General features: G+C 41.1%; 1 protein-coding gene across 8 annotated transcripts; it reads left to right on the top strand.

The window, feature by feature from the left end:
- The first annotated feature begins 14,255 nt into the window (after window positions 1-14,255).
- Window positions 14,256-18,432, top strand: ARMCX1 (armadillo repeat containing X-linked 1). 8 transcript variants are annotated; one of them, XM_070462063.1, is made up of 5 exons: window positions 14,256-14,389; window positions 15,291-15,393; window positions 16,162-16,304; window positions 16,558-17,030; window positions 17,668-17,753. In XM_070462063.1, the coding sequence occupies exons 4-5, from the start codon at window positions 16,680-16,682 to the stop codon at window positions 17,719-17,721; spliced, it is 405 nt and encodes a 134-aa protein (XP_070318164.1). In that variant the 5' UTR covers window positions 14,256-14,389; window positions 15,291-15,393; window positions 16,162-16,304; window positions 16,558-16,679; the 3' UTR covers window positions 17,722-17,753. The 8 variants fall into 8 exon arrangements, with proteins under 8 accessions (XP_070318164.1, XP_020728621.2, XP_020728620.2 ...); XM_020872962.2 differs by adding an exon at window positions 14,738-14,791 and having other exon boundaries at window positions 14,257-14,389; window positions 16,558-18,432; XM_020872961.2 differs by adding an exon at window positions 14,738-14,803 and having other exon boundaries at window positions 14,257-14,389; window positions 16,558-18,432.
- The last annotated feature ends 4,046 nt before the right edge of the window (window positions 18,433-22,478 follow it).

Raw genomic sequence — 22,478 nt, 5'->3', positions numbered from 1 at the left:
GCTGTCCTGAGGTTGCAATGCATGGCTAACAGCTATAGCCATCAGTTTATGGCCTGCCTGTTTTCACACTGGGTTATCTCTTCCTCCTCAGCTTGATCTCTATTATTAAATACCCCAAAGGCCAACTGTAGGAGTTGTGGAATTGGGTTTTGTGGGACTAATTGTTAAGTTTTGGAGTTTCTACCTAATATCAGGGGCAGACTGTCTGATAGGGTGTTGTCCCAGCAGGGACTGATCTTTGGGAGTGGATGAATCAATGTTAGTAAATTTTCTAAAACCCTCCACAAGCCAACCCTGAAAGAGGGCTAGATTTTCTTTTTCTTCTCAGGTCACTCCTTTAACATTTTTCATAGTTAAATGGCTTTTTGATATATTTTCTCATCCTTTCTAATACACATTGGATCGTGTGCTTCCTGGCTTCTGTTCCCTCCTGGCACTTATAATTCCAATTGGGGCTCCTGATTTGGGACTCCATCTCCACCTGTAATGAAATGTTTGGATTAGTCCCTGCCAAGTTGGTCACCGTGCACCTGGGCTGCTACCCAAATTCTTTGCTTTTCCTCAGGCATACAGCAAGTAGACAAGACTATTTGAACATTCTTCTGAGTTAAATCAAAGGCCATAGTTAGGGCCTGAGGCCCTTCAACAAACTTACTAGGGTCTTCCAGTCTCTGTTTGGGTTGGTCTAAATTGTTTACAAGGAGGGGCGCATATATTCTGATAGTCCCTTCACCATTTGCCACTTCCCTAAGAAGGCACATTTTTCCTGATCCTGGATGACAGGAAGTTTCACTATGAGTTGCCCCGGAGGGACTAGTCTCTCCCTTCTTGAGTAAAGGGGGCTATAAAGGAACATAGGGAATTGAGGTGTGGAATTGGTCAGAGGGGTCTGAAGAAATAGGTGCTTCTAGGAAGTAGGTAGCCCTGGAAAAGCAGGGAAGACTTGGTTTCCTCCCTGAAAATTGGGGGAGATTAAAGGAGGATCATCTAAAATGTCAAAAGTGTTTTCTGATTCCCATGCTTTTAATTACAGGAGCCACATAGAGTGGGGTTTTGGTAAAGGACCATGAAGGCTTGAACATAGGGAATCTCAGTCCATTTTCCTGTCTTGGGACAGTAAAGATCCCATTGCACAGTGGTATTGTAATTTAGAGACTCATTTTTCTCCACCCCTCTAACTTATATAAAGGCCAGACAGTGTTAGAGTTTCAGTTTTTCCCTTTTATGCAGTTTCCAGTTTTTGAGGATATATTCCAGAGGTGTTTCTTCTGGTTTAGAAGAGGATCCTCCCATGTTGAGTAACCTGCAACCAAGACTGCTCCTAGAAATGAAGTCCAGCATCTCAGAGATGTTTACTAAGAAGCTTTTGTCAGAAGAGAGTCAGAGAGTTCTCTGAATTCCCTTCTTACCTAATGGGATTTTGAGCCTCCACTACACTCCCATCACATAACCATATATCTTTGGTTGACCCAGCCCCTCATGCCATAGTTTTGTGATAAGGGATGTTTGAACCAGTGCCAGTGCATTGCCAGGGCTCTCTTTGAGGGGGATCTGTTGTCTATAAGGCTTATGGACTAGCAACAATTTCCCCTAGGTTGGGGTGTATTCCTTGAGATTGAGCATTATGAAGCCTAAATGATGTGGGCTGCTTGGAAGTGGCCAGCAATAGGTAGTCTATAACAGTGTATGGGCTGCCAAGGCCTGGAGTAAAGGGGGTCCCTGAGGTACAAATAGGAACTCCTGGAGGAAATGGATTTGGGCACAGTAGACAATGCCACAGGATCAGGCCTAGAGGTGGGAGTATTCCCACAGGGGATTTTTTTTGAACATAGAGTAAGGTGAGAGACTAAACAGCAGAAGAACCCCAAACCCTTTCCCCAATCTGTTTGGTGGCTGTGATAAAATTGGGGAGAGCCTGATGATCCCATCTGATACATGCAACAGCAAGTATGGAGCATGTTTCTCATGTAATTTAACATAATAAATGAACAAGTTTAGGATCTCTCTTTGGGATGCTCTAGAGAGCCTTTGAAGCATTTGAAGTTAGTTGGAGGTCAAAAGAACTTTAGTTAGAATTTAATATTTGGGAAATTTGTAAAAAAATTGCAAAAAGTTTTACCTGGTCAGATAGGATCATAGGTCACTGTGAAACAATTATTCCCTGAGCCAAGGTGAAAAAAAATTATCAAAAGTTAATACAGATCACTTAAAAGCACAGAAACTCACATAATCTGTTATCAAGAGCAGCATCACAAGAAAACTTTGTTCTCTTATGAGAGAAACCAAAACCAGACTTTCATCAATCTACTCCTAATAAAATTCACTTACTTAATTAAATTTAATCCAACTTTAGAAAATCCTAGCCACATACAAAATTCTTTTCTCAACTTCCTCTTCTGCAAGTTTTCTGTAGCCATACTTTGTGCCTTATTCTTTCCACTTAGAATTAACAAGCTTTAGGACAAAATAATCCCTTTTTCCTTTAAAAAATATATTTCCATTCCTCATACCTTCTTTTCTGAACACACACATCCTACTTTCCTTAGGCAACCATGAACTTTTACATTAACACTCTATAGATTGGTAAAGAAAATCTCAAGATGACGCAAAACAGCTTTAGTTTCTCTCTCAGATGAAGGTAAATTTACCTTCTCAAAAGTAGGTAAATTTAGACCTATTTTGCAATTAATGTTCCAGTTGCTTGCTTGCTTCCTTTGCTTTAGTTGTGTCTGACTTTGCAACCCTATGGATTGTAGCCCACCAGGCTCCTCTGTCCATGGATTCTCCAGGCAAGAATACTGGAGTGGGTTGCCATTTCCTTCTTCAGGAGATCTTCCCAGGCCAGGGACTGAACCCATGACTCTTGTGTCTCCTGCATTGGCAGGCCTATTCTTTACCACTAGTAGCACCTGGGAAGCCCAATAGTTTATTTGAAACGGCCTGAATATTCAATGAATTCCTATTATTTAACTTGATTTATTTTTAGGTTACCAAAATTTGAAGAGACTATTTTTAGATGGACATTTACAAAGCATAATTATTCTTGTAGAGTTTATCAAAAAGCTCTTTTCCCTGTTGACAAATCTCATAACAGAAAGAATGTGCACTTATTGACTTTCAGTAACCCTAGTTACAATAAGAATATTATACTTGACATTGATGATTCTAAAAACAAGACTATATTAATTAAACTCACAAGCTTAAGCTAGCTCTAATATCAGATATTAATTAAATATTGACTATCTCCCAGACCACATGAATGCAAAATGTATTCTGGTGAGTTTTCTTTTATATTTCTGAGAATGTGTATGAACACTCAATTTCCTTTAAGCTAATTAAATACAGCTCATTTACAAGTTAATTTTTACACAAAAACAAACAGAACCAGAGACCTCATAGTTTTTCTGCTTGAATTTAGGATGGCCCTTTCCCCACCTCCGTCTGGGGGACTACAGGTGGATCAGGTAGTTCCTGAGAGCCAAGGAGAATAGTTACATTGCAAAGGCAGAGAAGAGAGATGGCAAGCTCCTGGAGCTAAGTTTAAAAGCTTAGTTTGCAAAGGCAGAGGAGGGGGAAATGCAAGCTCCTTTCTTTTTGTTTTGTTCTTTTACATCCCACCAAGGGGACTTTTCTGGTGGTCCAGTGGTTAAGAACCTGCCTGCTGATGCAGGGGACAAGGGTTTAATGCCTGGTCTTGGAAGATTTCACATGCTGTGGAGCAACTAAGCCGGGGTGGACCACAACTATTGAGCCCACATGCTGCAACTACTGAAGCTGTTGCGCCCTAGAGCCAGTGCTCCACAACAAGAAAAGCCAGAGCAATGAGAATCCAGTGCACCACAACTAGAGGAGCTCCCCACTTGCTGAAACTAGAGAAAGCCCGTCTGTAGCCGCAAAGACCCAGCACAGCCAAAAAAAAACTTTTTTTAAATCCCACTAAGTAATGCAAGGCTGGAGTCTCAGGTAAGGTGGGCTGTGTTTGTATTTTAAGGTTTAAATACTCCACTGTGCCCAAAATTTTGGCAGAGACTTGCAGAAGCAGTTGGACAAACAAAACTACATAAAACAAAGATACCAGTGACAAAAACTTACAGACACAAACAAGTAGTTTTCAGGATAAAGGGGATGGGAGTGTAGGTATAAGGATCAAGGGTGAAGTAAAGGGAGGAGGTACAGAAAGCCTGAAAAAGACAAAGAGATGACAGAAATAAAGGTGAGAATACTGGGATGACAGGACTTCCAGCCACTACATGATATGAGGTTTAAACCTCTGTCACTTTCCTAAATGTCCCATCAGGGAGAGCATGCTGGACCAAGGTCTGCACGGTGTGAGGTGAGCCTTTCCCATCTTTGCTTGTCAGCTGTCAATTGCTGGCCAGAGGGAGCATGGTCTCACAAACTTAGAGGAGTGATACTGTAGCTGCCCAATGTCCACTCTCTTGGAAGGAGAGGACAGAGAGAAGTAGAAAGATTTCAAGAGAGGGAAAAGGACAAGTGGGAGGGGAAAGCATTGCCTGAATGAGGGTACTGAGGCCCCCAGGGGCCAGGAAGGCAGACTTATCAACCTCCATGACACTGAAACAAGATGGTCAGGTGGCTACTTGTCACTCATGGGGAAGCTGTGTTTAGTGGTCCTGGAGATGCCCAGATCCTCTTCCCAGAAAGTACAACTACCCCACGTTGGGTACCATAAATCTGATACCAGCCAGGTTTCTTTGCCTTCCTCAAGCAATAGAAATTGACTAGAGGTCAGACAGGAAATCCAGGTAAGAATTTATTGGCGCCTGTGCTGTCTTGTGGGGGGTGGGGGTGGGGCAATCGAGAACAAACAAGTTCTTATAAAAATGCCAATTATCCCTCAGTTAACTTTTGAATTAACTATAATCCCAGTAGAAATAAAAGCAAGATTTTTAAGGGAATTTAACAAAATAATTCATTTTATCTGTAAATAAACACATATGACTGAGCAAGCAAATCATGAAAAAGAATAATTAGAGAGGCCTTACTCTTCCAGATATTAAAGCATATTATAAAGACACTATAATTAAAACAGTTTTGTACATAAAAAGAAAAAATAACAGATTAAAGAAGCACAGAAAATAAAAAAAATAGATCCAAATATATGTGGATATTTAGCTCATGATAAAGGTGGCATTTAAAATCAGGAACTAGAGAGGTATTATTTGATAATTGATATTAGGAAAATTTGCTATTTGGAAAGAAATAACTCATATGTTAATAAAGCTGTAAAAATATATTCATAATAACATTGACATGTCATTTGCTTTTTTCACTGTATTCACATTTATACAAATGGTGCAAAAGGAACAATGGGTAAAATTTGTAGCTTACTGATAACAGAGACAATACAACCAAAAAAAATTGTAGATGGACCAAAATTTAAACATTAAAAAACACATCTAAAAATTAGAAGAACACACAGGTCTTCCTGATCAGGACACAAAACTGAAAAAACGTAAAGAGACTTGATACATTTTGTATCATAAAGATTTTAAAAATTCTATAAAGGATAAATCCAAAGAAAATTATAAACTGGGAAAATAATTATAATGCTTATGACAATCTAAGAGCTCATTTTCTTAATTTACAGGACGTTCTTGTGTATTAATAAGAAAAAGATGAAAAACCTAGTGGAAAAATGGGGAATAGTAGTTCACAGAAAGAGAAATACAAATAGTTAAAGTTGTGGGAAGATGTTTAATCCCACTTATAATTTAAGAAATAAAAAAAATTTGAAACTCAACATGGAATATAAAACCAAAATTTAAGAGGCAAGAATTGGGAGCATGGATAAACAATATAATAAGAGTCATATATGATAAACCCACAGCAAACATTATCCTCAATGGTGAAAAATTGAAAGCATTTCCCCTAAAGACAAGAACAAGACAAGGGTATGCACTCTCACCACTACTATACAACATAGTTTTGGAAGCTTTAGCCTAAGCAATCAGAGAAGAAAAAGAAATAAAAGGAATCCAGGTTGGAAAAGAAGAAGTAAAACTCTCACTGTTGCAGATGACATGATCCTCTACATAGAAAACCCTAAAGACTCCACCAGAAAATTACTAGAGCTAATCAATGAATATAGTAAAGTTGCAGGATATAAATTAATACACAGAAACCCCTTGCATTCCTATACACTAACAATGAGAAAACAGAAAGAGAAATTAAGGATACAATTCCATGCAACATCACAATGAAAAAAATAAAATACTTAAGAATAAATCTACCTAAAGAAACAAAAGACCTATATATAGAAAACTATAAAATACTGATGAAAGAAATCAAAGATGACACAAACAGATGGAGAAATATACCATGTTCATGGATCAAAAGAATCAACAGAGTGAAAATGAATATACTATCCAAAGCAATCTATAGATTCAATGCAATCCCTATCAAGCTACCAACTGTATTTTTCACAGAACTAGAACAAATAATTTCACAATTTGTATGGAAATACAAAAAACCTCAAATAGCCAAAGCAATCTTGAGAAAGAAGAATGGAACTGGAGGAATCAACCTGCCTGACTTCAGGCTATGCTACAAAGCTACAGCCATCAAGACAGTATGTTACTGGCACAAAGACAGAAATATATATCAATGGAACAAAGTAGAAAGCCCAGAGATAAATCCACACACCTTATCTTTGACAAAGGAGGCAAGACTATACAATGGAGAAAAGACAATCTCTTTAACAAGTGGTGCTGGGAAAACTGGTCAACCACTTGTAAAAGAATGAAACTAGAGCACTTTCTAACAACACACACAAAAATAAACTCAAAATGGATTAAAGATCTAAATGTAAGTCCAGAAACTATAAAACTCCTAGAGGAAAACATAGGCAAAACACTCTCTGATGTAAGTCATAGCAGGATTCTCTATGACCCACCTCCCAGAGTAATGGAAATAAAAGCAAAAATAAGCAAATGGGACCTAATTAAACTTAAAAGCTTTTGCACGACGAAGGAAACTATAAGAAGGGTGAAAAGACAGCCTTCATAATGGGAGAAAATAATAGCAAATGAAGCAACTGACAAAGAATTAATCTCCAAAGTATACAAGCAGCTCATGCAGCTCAATTCCAGAAAAATAAGCGACCCAATCAAAAAATGGGCCAAAGAACTAAACAGACATTTCTCCAAAGAAGACATACAGATGGCTAACAAACACATGAAAAGATGCTCAACATCACGCATTATCAGAGAAATGCAAATCAAAACCACAATGAGGTACCATCTCACGCTGGTCAGAATGGCTTCTACCCAAAAGTCTACAAAGAATAAATGCTGGAGAGGGTGTGGAGAAAAAGGAACCCTCTTACACCGTTGGTGGGAATGCAAACTAGTACAGCCAGTATGGAGAACAGTGTGGAGATTCCTTAAAAAAAAAAAAAAAACTGGAAATAGAATTGCCATACGACCCAGCAATCCCACTGCTGGGCATACACACTGAGGAAACCAGAACTGAAAGAGACACATGTACCCCAAAGTTCATTGCAACATTGTTTACAATAGCCAGGACATGGAAGCAACCTAGATATCCATCAGCAGATGAATGGATAAGAAAGCTATGGTACATATTCACAGTGGAATTTTACTCAGCTAGTAAAAAGAATGCATTTGAATCAGTTCTAATGAGGTGGATGAAACTGGAGCCTATTATACAGAGTGAAGTAAGTTAGAAAGAAAAACACCAATAGAGTATATTAATGCATATATATGGAATTTAGAAAGATGGTAATGATGGCCCTATATGCGAGACAGCAAAAGAGACACAGATGTAAAGAACAGCCTTTTGGACTCTGTGGGAGAAAGTGAGGGTGGGATGACTTGAGAGAATAGCATTGAAACATGTATATTATCATATGTGAATTAGATCGCCAGTCCAGGTTTAATGCATGAGACAGGGTGCTCAGGGCTGGTGCACTGGGATGACCCTGAGGGATGGGATGGGGAAGGAGGTGGGAGAGAGGGGTCAGGATAGGGAACACATGTACACTCATGGCTGATTTATGTGAATGTATGGCAAAAACCACCACAATATTGTAAAGTAATTAGCCTCCAATTAAAATAAATTTTATTTATTTACTTTTTTAATTTTAAAAAAAGAAACCATTATTTTTATTGGGATTGCATTTTACATTTCTAGATTAATTTAGGAAGAATCAACATAGTTATGTTGCTGAATCTTTTGGTCTAGGAATAGACTTTTCATCTTCTTTTGTGTCTTCCAGGTTAATTTAAATTCTCTTCATATAGATCTTGTCCAATCTTGTTATATTTATTCTTCAAAAAAGAAATAATAAATAAAATGAACCTATACTTTGACCGAGTGATTTCACTTCTAGGAATTTATACTGAGGAAATAGTGCTACAATTGTAAAATATATATGTAAACAAAGGTTCCCAGATGGGACAGCCGTAAAGAATCTGCCTGCCAATGCAGGAGACACAGGGTTTGATTCCTGGGTCTGGAAGATCCCCTGGAGGAGGAAATGACAACCCACTCCAGTATTCTTGCCTGGAATGTCCCATGGAAAGAGGAGCCTAGCAGACTACAGTCCATAGCGTCACAAAGAGTGGGTCACAACTGAACACACATGCATATGTAAACAAAGGTCCCCACTGTTGCAGTTTTGCAGCAAACAAAGATTGGGAAGAGGCTAAATATCAACCAGTAATAGATCGGTTGAATTTTAGTAAATTCACACTACAGAATTTTATTACATGATAAAATATTGTACATGGTATCTAAGGTGAAAAATGGTGTGCAGAATAATTTGCTTAGTATGATCTCAAATGATTTTTAAAAGGCACATGTGTACACACACTCACATATAATGTATTTACATTATTTTCTTTTTGGTGGTGTATGTGAAACAAACAAACAAAAAAAACCCTGAGTCAATTGAAAAGTTAGCAGCAGTTTTCACAAGAATTATCCTAGGATTGAGGTAGATGGGTTATCATGGTGGTTATAAGAAGGGTGGAAAATTTGAGACATTTTAATTTTCTGCTTCTTTCTTTTCTGAGTTAACACTTGCTTTCCTTAATGTCAATTCAAAATTTCTCTCCTTTCACTCAGCAAGGAAACCTTACCCAATCCCCAGACACTGCTGTTTCTTTTAGTATATTAACAGTATTCCTTTCCTTCAAAGTATTTTGTTCAGTTTGTATGTATATGTGATTATTTCATTATTTTCTTCACTATGAGAGCAGAGTTAGTATTTGCTTTTGCTCATCAACTTATTGACAATACGCACAGTGCTTGTGACAACTTTCCCTCTTCATCTCCCACTCCCAATATTTTGATGTAGACAATTACATTTTCTCAGTCTTACATAAAGAGTTATGAGAGTTCAGTTGTTAAACGTCTCCCCCATCACACAAACACAGATGAAGAAAAACACCGCAGAAACAAATAGCAAACATCACACTAAATGGTGAAATTTTAGGGGCATTCTCAAGGACAAGGTCAGGAGACTCTCAGTCACCATTATTATTCAACATAGTTCTGGAGGTTCTGGCTGATGTAGTACACCCAGAAAATGAAAGAATAAGAGATACAATGATTGGAAAAGGCAAAATTTTAAAAAATCATCATTTTCAGATGATCATGTATGCATACTTAGAAAAACCAAAGTTATCAACTGAAAAACTACCAGCATACCTCTGAGTATTGTGGGTTCATTTCCAGACTACCATAATAAAGCTAGTATTTCAGTAAAGTGAGTCATGTATTTCTTTGGCTTCTCAGTGCACAAAGAAGTTTTGTTTATACTATTGTTAGGTAGGAGGTTAGGCGTGAGCAATGAGGGGTGGCCTAGCCAAAAAGGCTGCAAGCTGATGTCTAAACCCCATCCCAGACATCCCCAGGAGAGCTCACAAATTGCTACAAAAATAACCACAGAGACTTTTCCAACTCCTGCACATGCTCCCTAAGCACACAGTGGATACAAACTAACCACAGGGGCTTCTCCAAGTAACCTTAGGCAGCTAGGAGCCCATTGTGCTGTGCTGTGCTGTGCTGAGTCGCTTCAGTTGGGGCTGACTCTTTGCCATCCTATGGACTATATAGCCTGCGAGGTTCTTCTGTCCATGGGATTCTCCAGGCAAGAATACCAGAGTGGGTTGCCATTCTCTTCTCCAGGGCATCTTCCCCATCCAGGGATCGAACTCGTGTCTCCTTCAGCTCCTGCATTGCAGGCAGATTCTTTATCCGCTGAGCCACCTGGGAAGCAGGAGCCCATTAAAGGCTCATAAATATTCTGCACATATATACTTCATGGCAAATAGATGGAGAAACAGTGGCTGACTTTATTTCTCTGGGCTCCAAAATCACTGAGGATGGTGATTGCAGCCAAGAAATTAAAGGACGCTTGCTCCTTGGAAGGAAAGTTATGACCAACCTGGACAGCATATTAAAAAGCAGAGACATTACTTTGCCAACAAAGGTCGGTCTAGTCAAGGCTATAGTTTTTCCAGTAGTCATGTATGGATGTGAGAGCTAGAGTATAAAGAAAGCTGAGCACAGAAAAATTGATGTTTTTGAAGTATGGTGTTGGAGAAGACTCGAGAGTCCCTTGGACTGCAAGGAGATCCAACCAGTCCATCCTAAAGGAGATCAGTCCTGGGTGTTCATTGGAGGGACTGATGTTGAAGCTGAAACTCCAATACTTTGGCCACCTGATGCAGAGAGCTGACTCATTTGAAAAGACCCTGATGCTGGGAAAGATTGAGGGCAAGAGGCGAAAGGGGCGACAGAGGATGAGATGGTTGGATGGCATCACCGACATAATGGACATGGGTTTGGGTGGACTCTGGGAGTTGGTGATGGACAGGGAGGCCTGGTGTGCTGTGGTTCGTGGGGTTGCAAAGAGTTGGACATGACTGAGCGACTGAACTGAACTGAAACTGATAACAGATTGAATTAATGGAAGACATACATAGGCTGTTATATAACTTGCAGTTGTCAATTGGCCTTGAGTGTATGCCCATTTACATTCCCTTTCCTTGATTGGTGGTGGGTACAAGCCCTATTTTGCACAGGGCATAACCAAAAGGAGGAAACAAGAAATATAAAAAGGGGGAGAGCCAAGGAAGTATAAAAAGGGGGAAGCCAAGAAAATATATAAAGGGGGAAGCCAAGAGAGATTATGAGGGCAATTCCTTTGGGATTAGCCTGTTTCCATGTTTTGGGAGTATCTGTCTAATAAAAAATCTGTCTGCTTGAGCTAAACTGAGCTGTAACCTGCCTGGTGTTTTAAACGCTTTAGTCCACCATTCCAAATATTTGTTACAATGAGATAAGAACAGAAAAAGAGAAATAAACTATAGTGTAGCTTATTAAGTGTACGAAAGTACTTAGGGACTTCCCTGCTGGTCCAGTGGCTAAGACTCTGTGCTCTCAGTAAGGGGGACCTAGGTTTGATCTCTGGTCACGAAACTGATCCCACATGCCCCAACTAAAAGTTTGTATGCTGCACCTAAAGATCATGTGTGCCACAACTAAGACTTGGCACAACCAAATAACTAATTTGTTTAAATGTGTATGCTTTAATTTAAAAATGTTATTAGTAAAAAATGCTAATCATCATTTGAGCTTTCAATGGGTTGTAATGTTTTGCAATAATAACATCAGAGATCACAGATCACCATAACAAGTATAATAATAATGAAAAAGTTTGAAATATTGCAAGAATTACCAAGCTGTAATACAGAGACATGAAGTGAGCACATGCTGTTGGAAATGTGGCACCAATAGACTTCCTTGACACAGGTGCCACGAATCTTCATTTTGTAAGAAACTCAATATCTGTGAATCAAAATAAAACAAAGCACAATAAAATGGGTTATGCCCATATTAGAAATATTAAGAAAGGTCACTAAAAGTAAACATGTCCGAATTATTTCCTTTGCCAATAACCTGGTAGAAAATACAATCATAAAAGGAATATCATCCCTCCAAAGCATCAAAACCATAAAACACCTAAGAATAAACAAGTAATGAGTATGAACTACCTGAAGAAACATAAAATTTATTGACGATCATAAAGCCTGGCATGCCGCAGTCCATGGGGTCGCAAAGAGTTGGACACGGCTTTGCAACTAAACAACAATAAGCAAAGGTTGACATGGATAGAAAGACCCAATTTTTAAAGATATCAGTTCTAAAATTAAAGTGCAGATTCATTGCACTTGAATGAGATTGTTAAAAGTGATTGCTTTTGGAACAGTTACTGGTGGAACAGGCATTAAAGGGAACTTTCACATTCCAGTTTATACATTTCTGTGTTGTTTGCACATTAAAAAATATAAAGAATGTGTATAATGTGGGAGAGAGAAAAACAGAGGTTGATTACCACTAAAGGGATATATCTTGTTTTTTCCAAGAGAGTACTTCTTAGATTTTTTAAGTCATAAATGATGCCTGTGAGAATCTGATGAGAGTTATGACCCTTTTTTGAACTAAAATGAACACATGCATCCACATGACTTTGATACAATTTTAGGTAGAACACAGAGGCGGCCAGTTGAGAACACCTACTCTATGTTAATCAGGACAGTCAGTGGGGAGAGGTGTACATATGGCTGAGGGGGCACCAAGGTGAGTGTGGGTTGCAGGCAGTGACCAGCAACAAGGCTGGGTTCCCCCTGGATGCCCTGAGGTAAGAAGGCCAGAGGTGAGAGGTCAGCAGGCTACACCTCTCAGGTCAGGTGGTATCAGCAGACAGCATAAGGAACAAGGTTACCTGGGCCACTGTGAATCAGGGCAGAGCAGGGCAGGCAGGCCTGGGTGTTTTCCCCCTGCAGTTGCTTTTTCAGGCTTCATGGAAATCTGCAGGAGTTGGTGGGAACAGCAGTCCCTTCTCTGCATCCCTGAGTTATCTCTGTGGGAATGTGAATTATGGAGGGAGGAAAGAAGTCAAAGGTGTTTACTCAGGTTGGTCACCTGAGTAAAGTTGGCATTTACCACCTTGGTCACCTGTCCGTGTATATTTTAGGAGTGAACAAAGAGTCAGGTGCCAGAATGCAAGGGGTGAGAAACTCTGGAATATAGGGGAGGTGGGAAGGCATCACCTTCTTCCTTCCCCTCTTGACAAGGCAGGGACAATTTCTCCATCCCTTACACCCTCAGCTTCTTCAGTCATAGTAGGTGGTAGTTTAGTTGCTAAGTCGAATCCAGCTCTTTGCAACCCCATGGACTACAGCCTGCCAGGCTCCTCTGTCCATGGGGTTTTCCAGGCAAGAATACTGGAGTGGGTTGCCATTTCCTCCAGGGCATCTTCCCAACCCAGGGATCAAACCTGTGTCTCCTGCATTGGCAGGTGGATTCTCTGCCACTGAGCCACCAGGGAAGCCCTCATAGATAAAAAGTTAATCTGGGACAGGTGTTTAGAAAAGCCATCAAATCACAAGAGGTTCACACAGCAGTCAGTCAAAACTCTGAGATAATTGAATGTATTTCTTTCTTTAATCAAACAAGATATGATTGTATTGCTTTTATCAAATTGTAAGTTGACCCAAAATTCAAAAAAGTAATAGATCATTCGTTTAAAATGGCCAAGATTAGACAACCAGTCATCTTTGTGGACTAATTCATAGACCATGTGAAAAATAAGTTTTCAATTTTAAAACTGGTTACTATATTTAGGACGTTTCTTTTTGACTGTAACCAGTGGAAACATTTTCCTTGTGTTAGAACTAAATATAATAAAATTAATGAGGCCTTTGGGGTTATTCCCTTACACTTAAATTCTTCTCCACTCAAACAAAAATAGCATCATTTTCTCTATATAGGAATAATGCATTACTGATTTTTAAAAAATGAACAGAAAAGTTTAAGAAAGTAAGATACTCCCACTGCCCATCTCCTTTTCTGAGATCTTAAAACTTAATTTCCTAGAGGGGAGTAGGGGAGACGCTGCTTATTTGAGGCTGGGGTGGGGGCGTGGAGGTGAAGGGGGAGGTGGGCGGACAGGGAGTAGAGGAGAGAAAAATTATTCCTCAAAGAGTAAGAAAAGACCAATGGACATGGGAAGAGATGTAGTCTCTGTTAACCAAAGAAAGGCAAACGCCAACTATAAGAGAAGCTACTTTTGGTTTCTGGGATCAGCAGAGGAACATGAGTGGCAGGACCTGCTGTGGAGAGGAAGGAAGGGGGGTGGGCCAGCTCCTGACGCACTGCTGGTGGGAGTGGTAATTGGGGTCCTGAGCTCACGAGTGACGTGGCTCTCACGTGAGCAGGAGCCAGACGTTTGCAGACGTCGTCCTTCTAATCCTGGTCTTCGTTTGGTCCGGTTGCCATCTCCCTTTTACCTCGAAGGCAGGCGGGCCTGTGGCCAGGAGAAGAGGAGGAGGAGGTAACTCTGCCCTGCTGCCAGCAGGTCTATGTGTGGATGGGCTCTTGCCTGGGGGATTCCCGCGGTGCTGGTAGCGGAGGGTGGAGACGACAGAGGGACACGGCTCGCTTTCTCCACACCCTTGCACTATTTCCTTGGCACTTCCAAGAACAAAAATGGTGGACACTTGGGAGCCAGATTCCAGGGGACATCCCAGTCCAGGAGAGGGGAAACCTGAAACCTTTGACATCCAGGGCCTTGAATTGGGAAGGACCCGTGTTAAGATTCTTGTCCGGTGTGCTGCTGCATCTAGCAGCCAGAATCTTGGAGCTGTGCGTCTTTCTTGTCATTCCCCGTGTCTTTCAGTAGGGCGCTGTACCACTCCGAGCAAAGGAATAAAGAATCTGCCCCGAAGCCCAGCAGGTCCGTGTAAAGGTGGGATTGCCCCGCGACTCCTAGAAGGATGTGGATGGCTGGGCTTCTCGCCCTAACCCGGGCGTATTATTGACTCCCAGTTACCTCCCTGCTATTTGATACAGGAAACAGGATATGACAACGCCTGCAGGAAAAAGAGTTGTCTTTGGGGCCGCGAATGCATCAGGGAGGGGGAATCAGATCTTGGGGTTTTCTTTCCGCTCCTCTGGTTATCCGCACTCCTTCGCCCCGCCTCCCCTCTTTCCGGTTGTTCCAAAGGGGTGTGGTTTTTCCTGGGAAAATGGCTGACCGCTGGGATTGGGACTGAGACTCGGGGCTGGGGGATGGGGTGGATGGACGCCCTTGCTGGAGAAGGCTGCTGGTATCAGAGTCCTGAGAAGTGGGGGTAGGGTGAAAGAACAAAAAGTGGAATCCGTTTGACAACCAAGACCTTGGATTCGGAAAAGCTGGTATTGGGACTGTCTGAAGTCCTGTTCTGTCTGCCTAGCCATCCCATCTCTGCCGTGTTGCCTGTCTGTGTCGGTGAATCTTGCGTCTGAAGGCCAGTTCAACATTCGGAGCAGGAAGAAGAGGAAATTGCCCCGAAACAAGTAGGTCAGAGTGAAGGTGGTGGCACTATTTAGGGATCCCTGGGGTGGAGAAAGGTGAAGACTGCAAACTCCAGTGGGCCTGTGCACATCCCCCTCATACCCCTCCTTCTCTCTGGACCATTGCAGAGCTTGCAAAAGAAAGCGCGCTGCAGGGAAAGAAGCGGTTGGGAGAACGGAGGTGTCTGCGAGAGACCTGGGGTGGGGGTGGGGGTAGGGAGGACCTTACTCCAAATTACTCTTGGTCCCAGAGTTGTCAGTCCTTAGGTTACATGGAAGCGGAAACCTAGACGAGGGAGGAAGGAAATTGCTCCGGAGCAGTGGATGTAATGGGTGGGGGTAGGAGTATCCTGGTACCTCTGAGATGGTGGGGGTGGCAGAGGCCAGGGCGGAGTTCGAGAGCCTTGTGCATTTTACGCCTGTCTGGCTTCTAGATATTCACTCTGGCTCCACCACCATCCATTTTGTTACAGGGAAAGAGTTGTGGCAGTCACCTTTGAAGGCAGTGACTTTTTTCTGGGAGGGGTTAGGGTGGATGTTTGGAGGAGGTCGTAGGAACGGGTTGGGGGAGGGGTGACGGGTCAAAACAAACTTTCAGATCAAAGCCACAGCTCACTGAGGAGGGGAGGGTAACCGAAGATGGGAAATATTGGGCTTCGCAGGACTAGGGCCAGTGATGCCAGAGAGGAACGTGTGTCCCGTCTCGGGTGAGGTTCATCTGTCTGTTCCCTGAGCGCTCAGCTCCACCCTCCCCACCCGCTTTGTACGCAGGTTTGCAGGAACTTGGTGTTATTCCAGGCGAGAAATCGAAGGAAGAAACTGCCTGGACCTGTGCGAAGGAAGAAACTGCCTGGACCTGTGCGGGTGTATGTGGGGGTGCCTCTGCCCCCAGGACATCTGCAGGGGTAGGGGAGGTAGGGAACTGATTAGTTGTCTTAAATTTATGATACTGAATTAGGGTAGTTGAAGAGGACGTTGGAGAATCTGGAGGTGGGGAAACTTCCAAAATTCCTGATTGAAGAAAGGAATCACTGATCTCGCTTTGAGTCCCTGCCATGTCTCTATTTGCTTGGTCTGTTTGTAGGTCTGTAGGTCAGTCTGTCTGCATGCAAAGGTGCAAAAAAGAGGAGACTGAAGCTTTAAATCTTTTATCCTTATGTCCTCCAGTATCTGTAGCTGCAGCAAAGCCTGCTGGCTGTAGCTGAAGACTCCACAGCCTCATCTTCCCCGCATCTCCACTTGGGAGCACTCCTCCAGCCAGAGCAAGTCCTCCAGACACCCCCTGCATCATGGGCCGAACTCGGGAAGCTGGCTGCGTGGCTGCTGGTGTGGTGATCGGGGCTGGAGCCTGCTACTGTGTATACAGGCTGACCTGGGGAAGAGATAAGGAGATAATCTGGAAGGAGGACAACGATGAGGAGGAGGAATCTCGCGATATTTCAGAGACTGGGAAAGGAGCTAAGGCTAATGCTGGAGCAGGGGCTGGAGCCAGACTTCAGGGTGACTCAAAGGCCAAGGCTGAGGTAGCTGTGGAACTCAAGAGTGGACCTAATGTAAAGGCAGAGGCCCACTCAAAGGCTGAGAGTGGAGGTGGCCTAGAGGCCAAGGCCAAGGCCCTTTTCAGCACTCTGAAGGAACAGGCAAGTGCAAAGGCAAGCAAAGCTGCCAAGTTGGGTACCATCTTTGGGACCAGGGCCCTCGCACCTGGTTTACCCTGCCCAGGAATCAGGGGTGGAGGCTGCCACCCTGTGAGGAATGGAGCTAGGGCTGGGAGCAAGGCTAGTGGCAAGTCCAAGGGAAGGACCAGAAATAAGAGCACCAGGACTCCAGCTATGTTATGGCCTGTTCGAAAGGGCAAGTTCAACTTTCCCTATAAAATTGATGATATTCTGGGTGCTACTGACCTTCAAAAGGTCCTTAACATCTTAGAAAGATCTAACGATCCTTTTATTCAAGAAGTAGCCTTGGTCACTCTTGGTAACAATGCAGCATATTCATTTAACCAAAATGCCATTCGCGAATTGGGTGGTCTCCCAATTATTGCAAAATTGATAAAAACGAAAGATCCCATTATTAGGGAAAAGGCATACAATGTCCTTAATAACTTGAGTGTGAATTCGGAAAATCAGGGCAAGATTAAGGCATATATCAGTCAAGTGTGTGATGACACCATGATCTGTCGTTTGGACTCAGCTGTGCAGATGGCTGGTCTAAGACTGTTAACCAACATGACTGTGACTAATCATTACCAGCATTTGCTTTCCTATTCTTTTCCAGACTTTTTTGCTTTGTTATTCCTGGGAAATTACTTCACCAAGATTCAGATTATGAAACTAATCATAAACTTTACTGAAAATCCAGCCATGACAAGAGAACTGGTGAGTTGTAAAGTGCCGTCAGAATTGATTTCCCTCTTTAATAAAGAATGGGACAGAGAGATTCTTCTTAATATCCTTACCCTATTTGAGAATATAAATGACAACATAAAAAATGAAGGGCTTGCCTCATCCAGGAAAGAATTCAGCAGAAGTTCACTTTTTTTCTTATTCAAAGAATCTGGAGTGTGTGTCAAGAAAATCAAAGCATTAGCAAATCACAATGATCTGGTTGTGAAAGTAAAAGTCCTAAAGGTATTGACCAAACTCTAATTGAGAGTCTGTCCCAAAAAATATTGAGGAAATTTTTTTAGTTTGCAGTTGGGAACAATGCATTTTGTAAATTCTTTATTTTTTACTGTGCTTATATGGCAAAGAGATCCTTTCAGCTGCTATTTTGGAATAATGACTATTACCTGTCATCAACAGTGATGCTGACTGTGATCGTTTGTTTTAGGCTAGATCATTTTAAGGATGTCAGATGAATACTAGAGCTTGTACAAAGAAAGCATTTATTGATTCTATCTTGCTACCTAGATTGAGATATTTTTACTCTTTACTTAAACTGACAGCATACTAACCACAAATAAGCTATACTTTTGTATTGGTTTACATCTGTTAATCTTGTGTTTCATCAATAAAGTTGTGTGTTTTAACCAGCAAGAAATTATCATGTTTTTGAGTTGATGATATATATGGAGAGGCAAGATATATGGAAACAAAAAGGTGGTAACAAATCTGGCAGCCTCTAATCATGGCTAGCTCTTTCTTATGGCAGAAACTTATGCAAGCAAAAATGCTCTCCTCCAAAGAGGGGATGCTTAAGTAGTGGGCATGAAAGATGGGATAAGAACAGGGCATAAGAGCATTGGAGGAGGGAGGAATTGTGGGAAGAAAAGCATGGAGGTTGCAACTTTCCAGAGGAGGCTGGCCTGCATGAAATACAAAGTGTGGGGAGGGGAGTGATGGAAAATACAGTCCAGCAGTTGAGGTGAGTCCCATGCATTGAGGATCCCCAATTTCTAAACTGAGGTGTCTGTGTATTATTCCTCCCATCCCTGGGAGACACCAAAGCTTTTCGTGACCAGAGGAAATGACAGGATGAAAGGGAAATTATGTGACTGGCTTGTGTGCAGAATGAGTCAGAGTTAGGGTAGGGACAGTGTAGCCACTGGAGATTGCAACATCGCATAAGGAATTTATCACCATATTTCAGTAATAGGTGCTAAAAGTGTGAAATTTCACTGATGACCATGGGAGTGGTAAGGGGAGGAAGGAGGTAAGAGACGCTTTGAGTGAAGAAGTGCTGTAACCTATCCTGGGGACAATTTCATTGTAGGGTCCTGAGGGCATTTGATAGGAAAACATCCTCTTTTTTGTCCAACTCTGGTGTCTATGAGAGTGAATATGTTAGTTATTATTCTGAAGTTATGAGAAAATAGAATGAATAATAATTTTTAGTGTTTCTATCAGCTTTCCTTTACAAGGTTAGTTGGGGCAGGGCCTTTATGGAACCATCGAGGTGGCTGTTGACATCCATACTGGAGGTCTACCTCCCTTCCATCCCAAAGTGTGGTGAAGTGTAGGAGGAGGGGCACCTTCAAACTGTGCTAGTGGGACCATACTTGGTACAAGATCCATCTGGATGCATGTTTCAGAAGCTTTCAAGATGTGCATGCTCTTTGACCCAGAGATTCTACCTGTAGAAATCTGTCTTGAAATAGGCACTTGGCTAAGAAATTAAGCTATGTCTATGCATTGAAACATTATTTTACTCTTAAAAATGTTGATGGTCAACTACACTTTTTTACATGGAAAAAATTCAGCATATAATCTTAAGTGGAATAGCCAATTACAGTACCATATACTATATTCAATTTTTTATAAACATAAAATATTTACATGTATTATAATTTCTGAAAGGTTATATACCAAAATATGAAAAATGGCTGTGAGTAACAGGATAATGAATGAATTTAATATTAAATCTTTTCCTCCATCTGTATAAAAATGATTAGCTATCATCTCCATCCTGTCACACAATTGCCATTTCTTTTTTTTGGTGAGAATAGTTAAAATGTATTCCATTAGCACTATTAAAGTATATAACACAGTGTTACTAGCTATAATCACCATGTTATACTTTAGATCCCAGAACTTGTTAATCTTATAACTGGAAATTTGTACCCTTTGACCAATACCTCCCCATTTCTTCCACCCCCCCAGCTCCCAGTAAATACCACTCTACTTTCTGAGTTTGTCTTTTTTAGATTCCACATACAAGTGATATCATACAGCATTTTATTTTATACAGTCTGACATTTCATCTAGCATATATGCCCTCAAGTTTTACTGAAGTTGTTGAAGACAGTACGTTTTCCTTCTTTCTCATGGCTGTGGTATTTATACTGCATCTTCTTTATCCATTCATTTGTTGGAAACATAGATTGTTTCCATATCTTGGCTATTTTGAATAATGCTGCAATGCTTATGGGTGTGCAGATATCTTTTGTAGATCTTGTTTTTATTTTCTTTGGACATATATCCATAAATGGATTGCTGGATCACATGACAGTTCTGTTTATCAAATTTTAAGGAACTTTCATACTGTTTCCATAGTGACTGTGAGTAAGTGACTGATAGTTGCTCAGTCATGCCTGACTCTTTGCAACCCCCTGGACTGTAGCCTGCCAGGCTCCTCTGTTCATGGAATTCTCCAGGCAAGATTACTGGAGTGGGTTGCCATTTCCTTCTCCAGGATAGTGACTGTACCAACTGGCATTTCCACCAGCAGTACACAAAGTTTCCCTTTCTCCATGTCCTCATCAACACTTGTTATCTCTTGTCTTTTTGATGATAGCCATTATAACAGGTGTGAGGTGATACTTCATTGTGGTTTTGATTTCTCTTTCCCTGATGATTAGTAGGTGTTGAGTACCTTTTTGTCTAGTTGGCCTAGTAGATTTTAAATAAATTGATACATTCCTCTGAGAAATAAGATCTTTGTTCTCTTCTGAGAGCTGAAAATGTTTCCTCTATTCCATCTCATCAATTTTACAGCATTCTATGGGTTTAGACTTGAAGACATGAAGCATAAGTGTTTCTAAGAGTAGGGCTGGTGGAATTTTGGAAATACACATACATGTTTCTGGATTTAACATATTCCTTATAAATGTTTTTTGAGTGTTCTGTTTTGATTAAAGAAATTTATTGTAAGTATACTCTGTATTTTCAAGTGTCACTTGGTGACTTGAGAGTCAAATTTTGTGTTTATGTTAAATATTGTCATAGCACTAAGTAGCACCACTGTATTCAGTGATCATAAGATGGACATTTCCTTACCCCACCCCCAGTTTTAGTATTTCTGAAGTTATGATAGGTCTTACAGTCTCATCATAGTTTAAATAAAAGTATTTTTTCATTCTCAGTAGTATATAAAACAAAGATGTATCTAATAATCAAAGGCATCTTAGATCAATGAAGTTGTTTCTTGTCAATGAGACTATGTAAAGACATACTTAATACACAGAAGATGCATTTGTTCCATGATAAGTATCACTTTCTACTGATAAAAGATTTTGCAGTAGTTTGAGTTAGGAAAGTGGCAAGAGGGCTGAGGGGTAGTCCTCAGACTCACCCCACTGAAGGAATGTCTAGATCAAGAGAATGTGATTTAGTGGAGAAATAAAAAGAATCTGATTTAGGTGGAGGCTGCCACCCTGTGAGGAATGGAGCTAGGGCTGGGAGCAAGGATAGTGGCAAGTCCAAGGGAAGGACCAGAATTAAGAGCACCAGGACTCCAGCTTTGTTATGGCCTGTTCAAAAGGGAAAGTTCAACTTTCCCTATAAAATTGATGATATATATTCTGGGTGCTACTGACCTTCAAAAGGCCCTTAACACCTTAGAAAGATCTAAAAATCCTTTTATTCAAGAAGTAGCCTTGGTTACTCAGGGTAACAATGCAGCATACTCATTTAACCAAAATGCCATTAGTGAATTGGGTGGTCTTCCAATTATTGCAAAACTGATAAAAATGAAAGATTCCTATTAGGGAAAAGCCAATTAAAATAATATTACTCAGATTTTGTAAGCAGGGTATTTATGTCAAAGACATGTATATTATAGAAGAAAAGAGGTGGGTGGTACCTAGCATTTGTCAGACACTAGCATTTTATGGCACCCCACTCCAACTCTTGCCTGGAAAATCCCATGGACAGAGGAGCCTGGTAGGCTGCAGTCCATGAGGTCGCTAAGAGTCAGACAGGACTGAGAGACTTCACTTTCGCTTTTCACTTTCATGTGCTGGAGAAGGAAATGGCAACCCACTCCACTGTTCTTGCCTGGAGAATCCCAGGGACTGGGGAGCCTGGTGGGCTGCCATCTATGGGGTTGCGCAGAGTTGGACATGACTGAAGTGACGCAGCAGCAGCAGCAGCATTTTATATATTTCCCTCCCACTTCCACCTTAATCTCAATAATCCTGTCAAGTAAATATTATATCTTTGCTAAGGAAGAAATGAGATGTAGATAAGTTGGGTAAGATTCCCAAGATGACTCAGTAAGAGGTAGAGCCAGTGGCCTTCCAAACATGAGCAACTGTTTCCTTTAAAATCCTCATTATAGAGCCAAACATCAGTATAATGCCTCCATAGATACCCAACACAAAACTCCTCTTGATGAAGACAGAGATGGAGATGAGGTTCTGTATATTG

The sequence above is a fragment of the Odocoileus virginianus genome, chromosome X (assembly GCF_023699985.2).
Source record: "Odocoileus virginianus isolate 20LAN1187 ecotype Illinois chromosome X, Ovbor_1.2, whole genome shotgun sequence".
NCBI classification, from domain to species: Eukaryota; Metazoa; Chordata; class Mammalia; order Artiodactyla; family Cervidae; genus Odocoileus; species Odocoileus virginianus.
The sequence above is the reverse complement of the archived record's forward strand: the minus strand, read 5'-3'. Positions and strand labels throughout refer to the sequence as shown.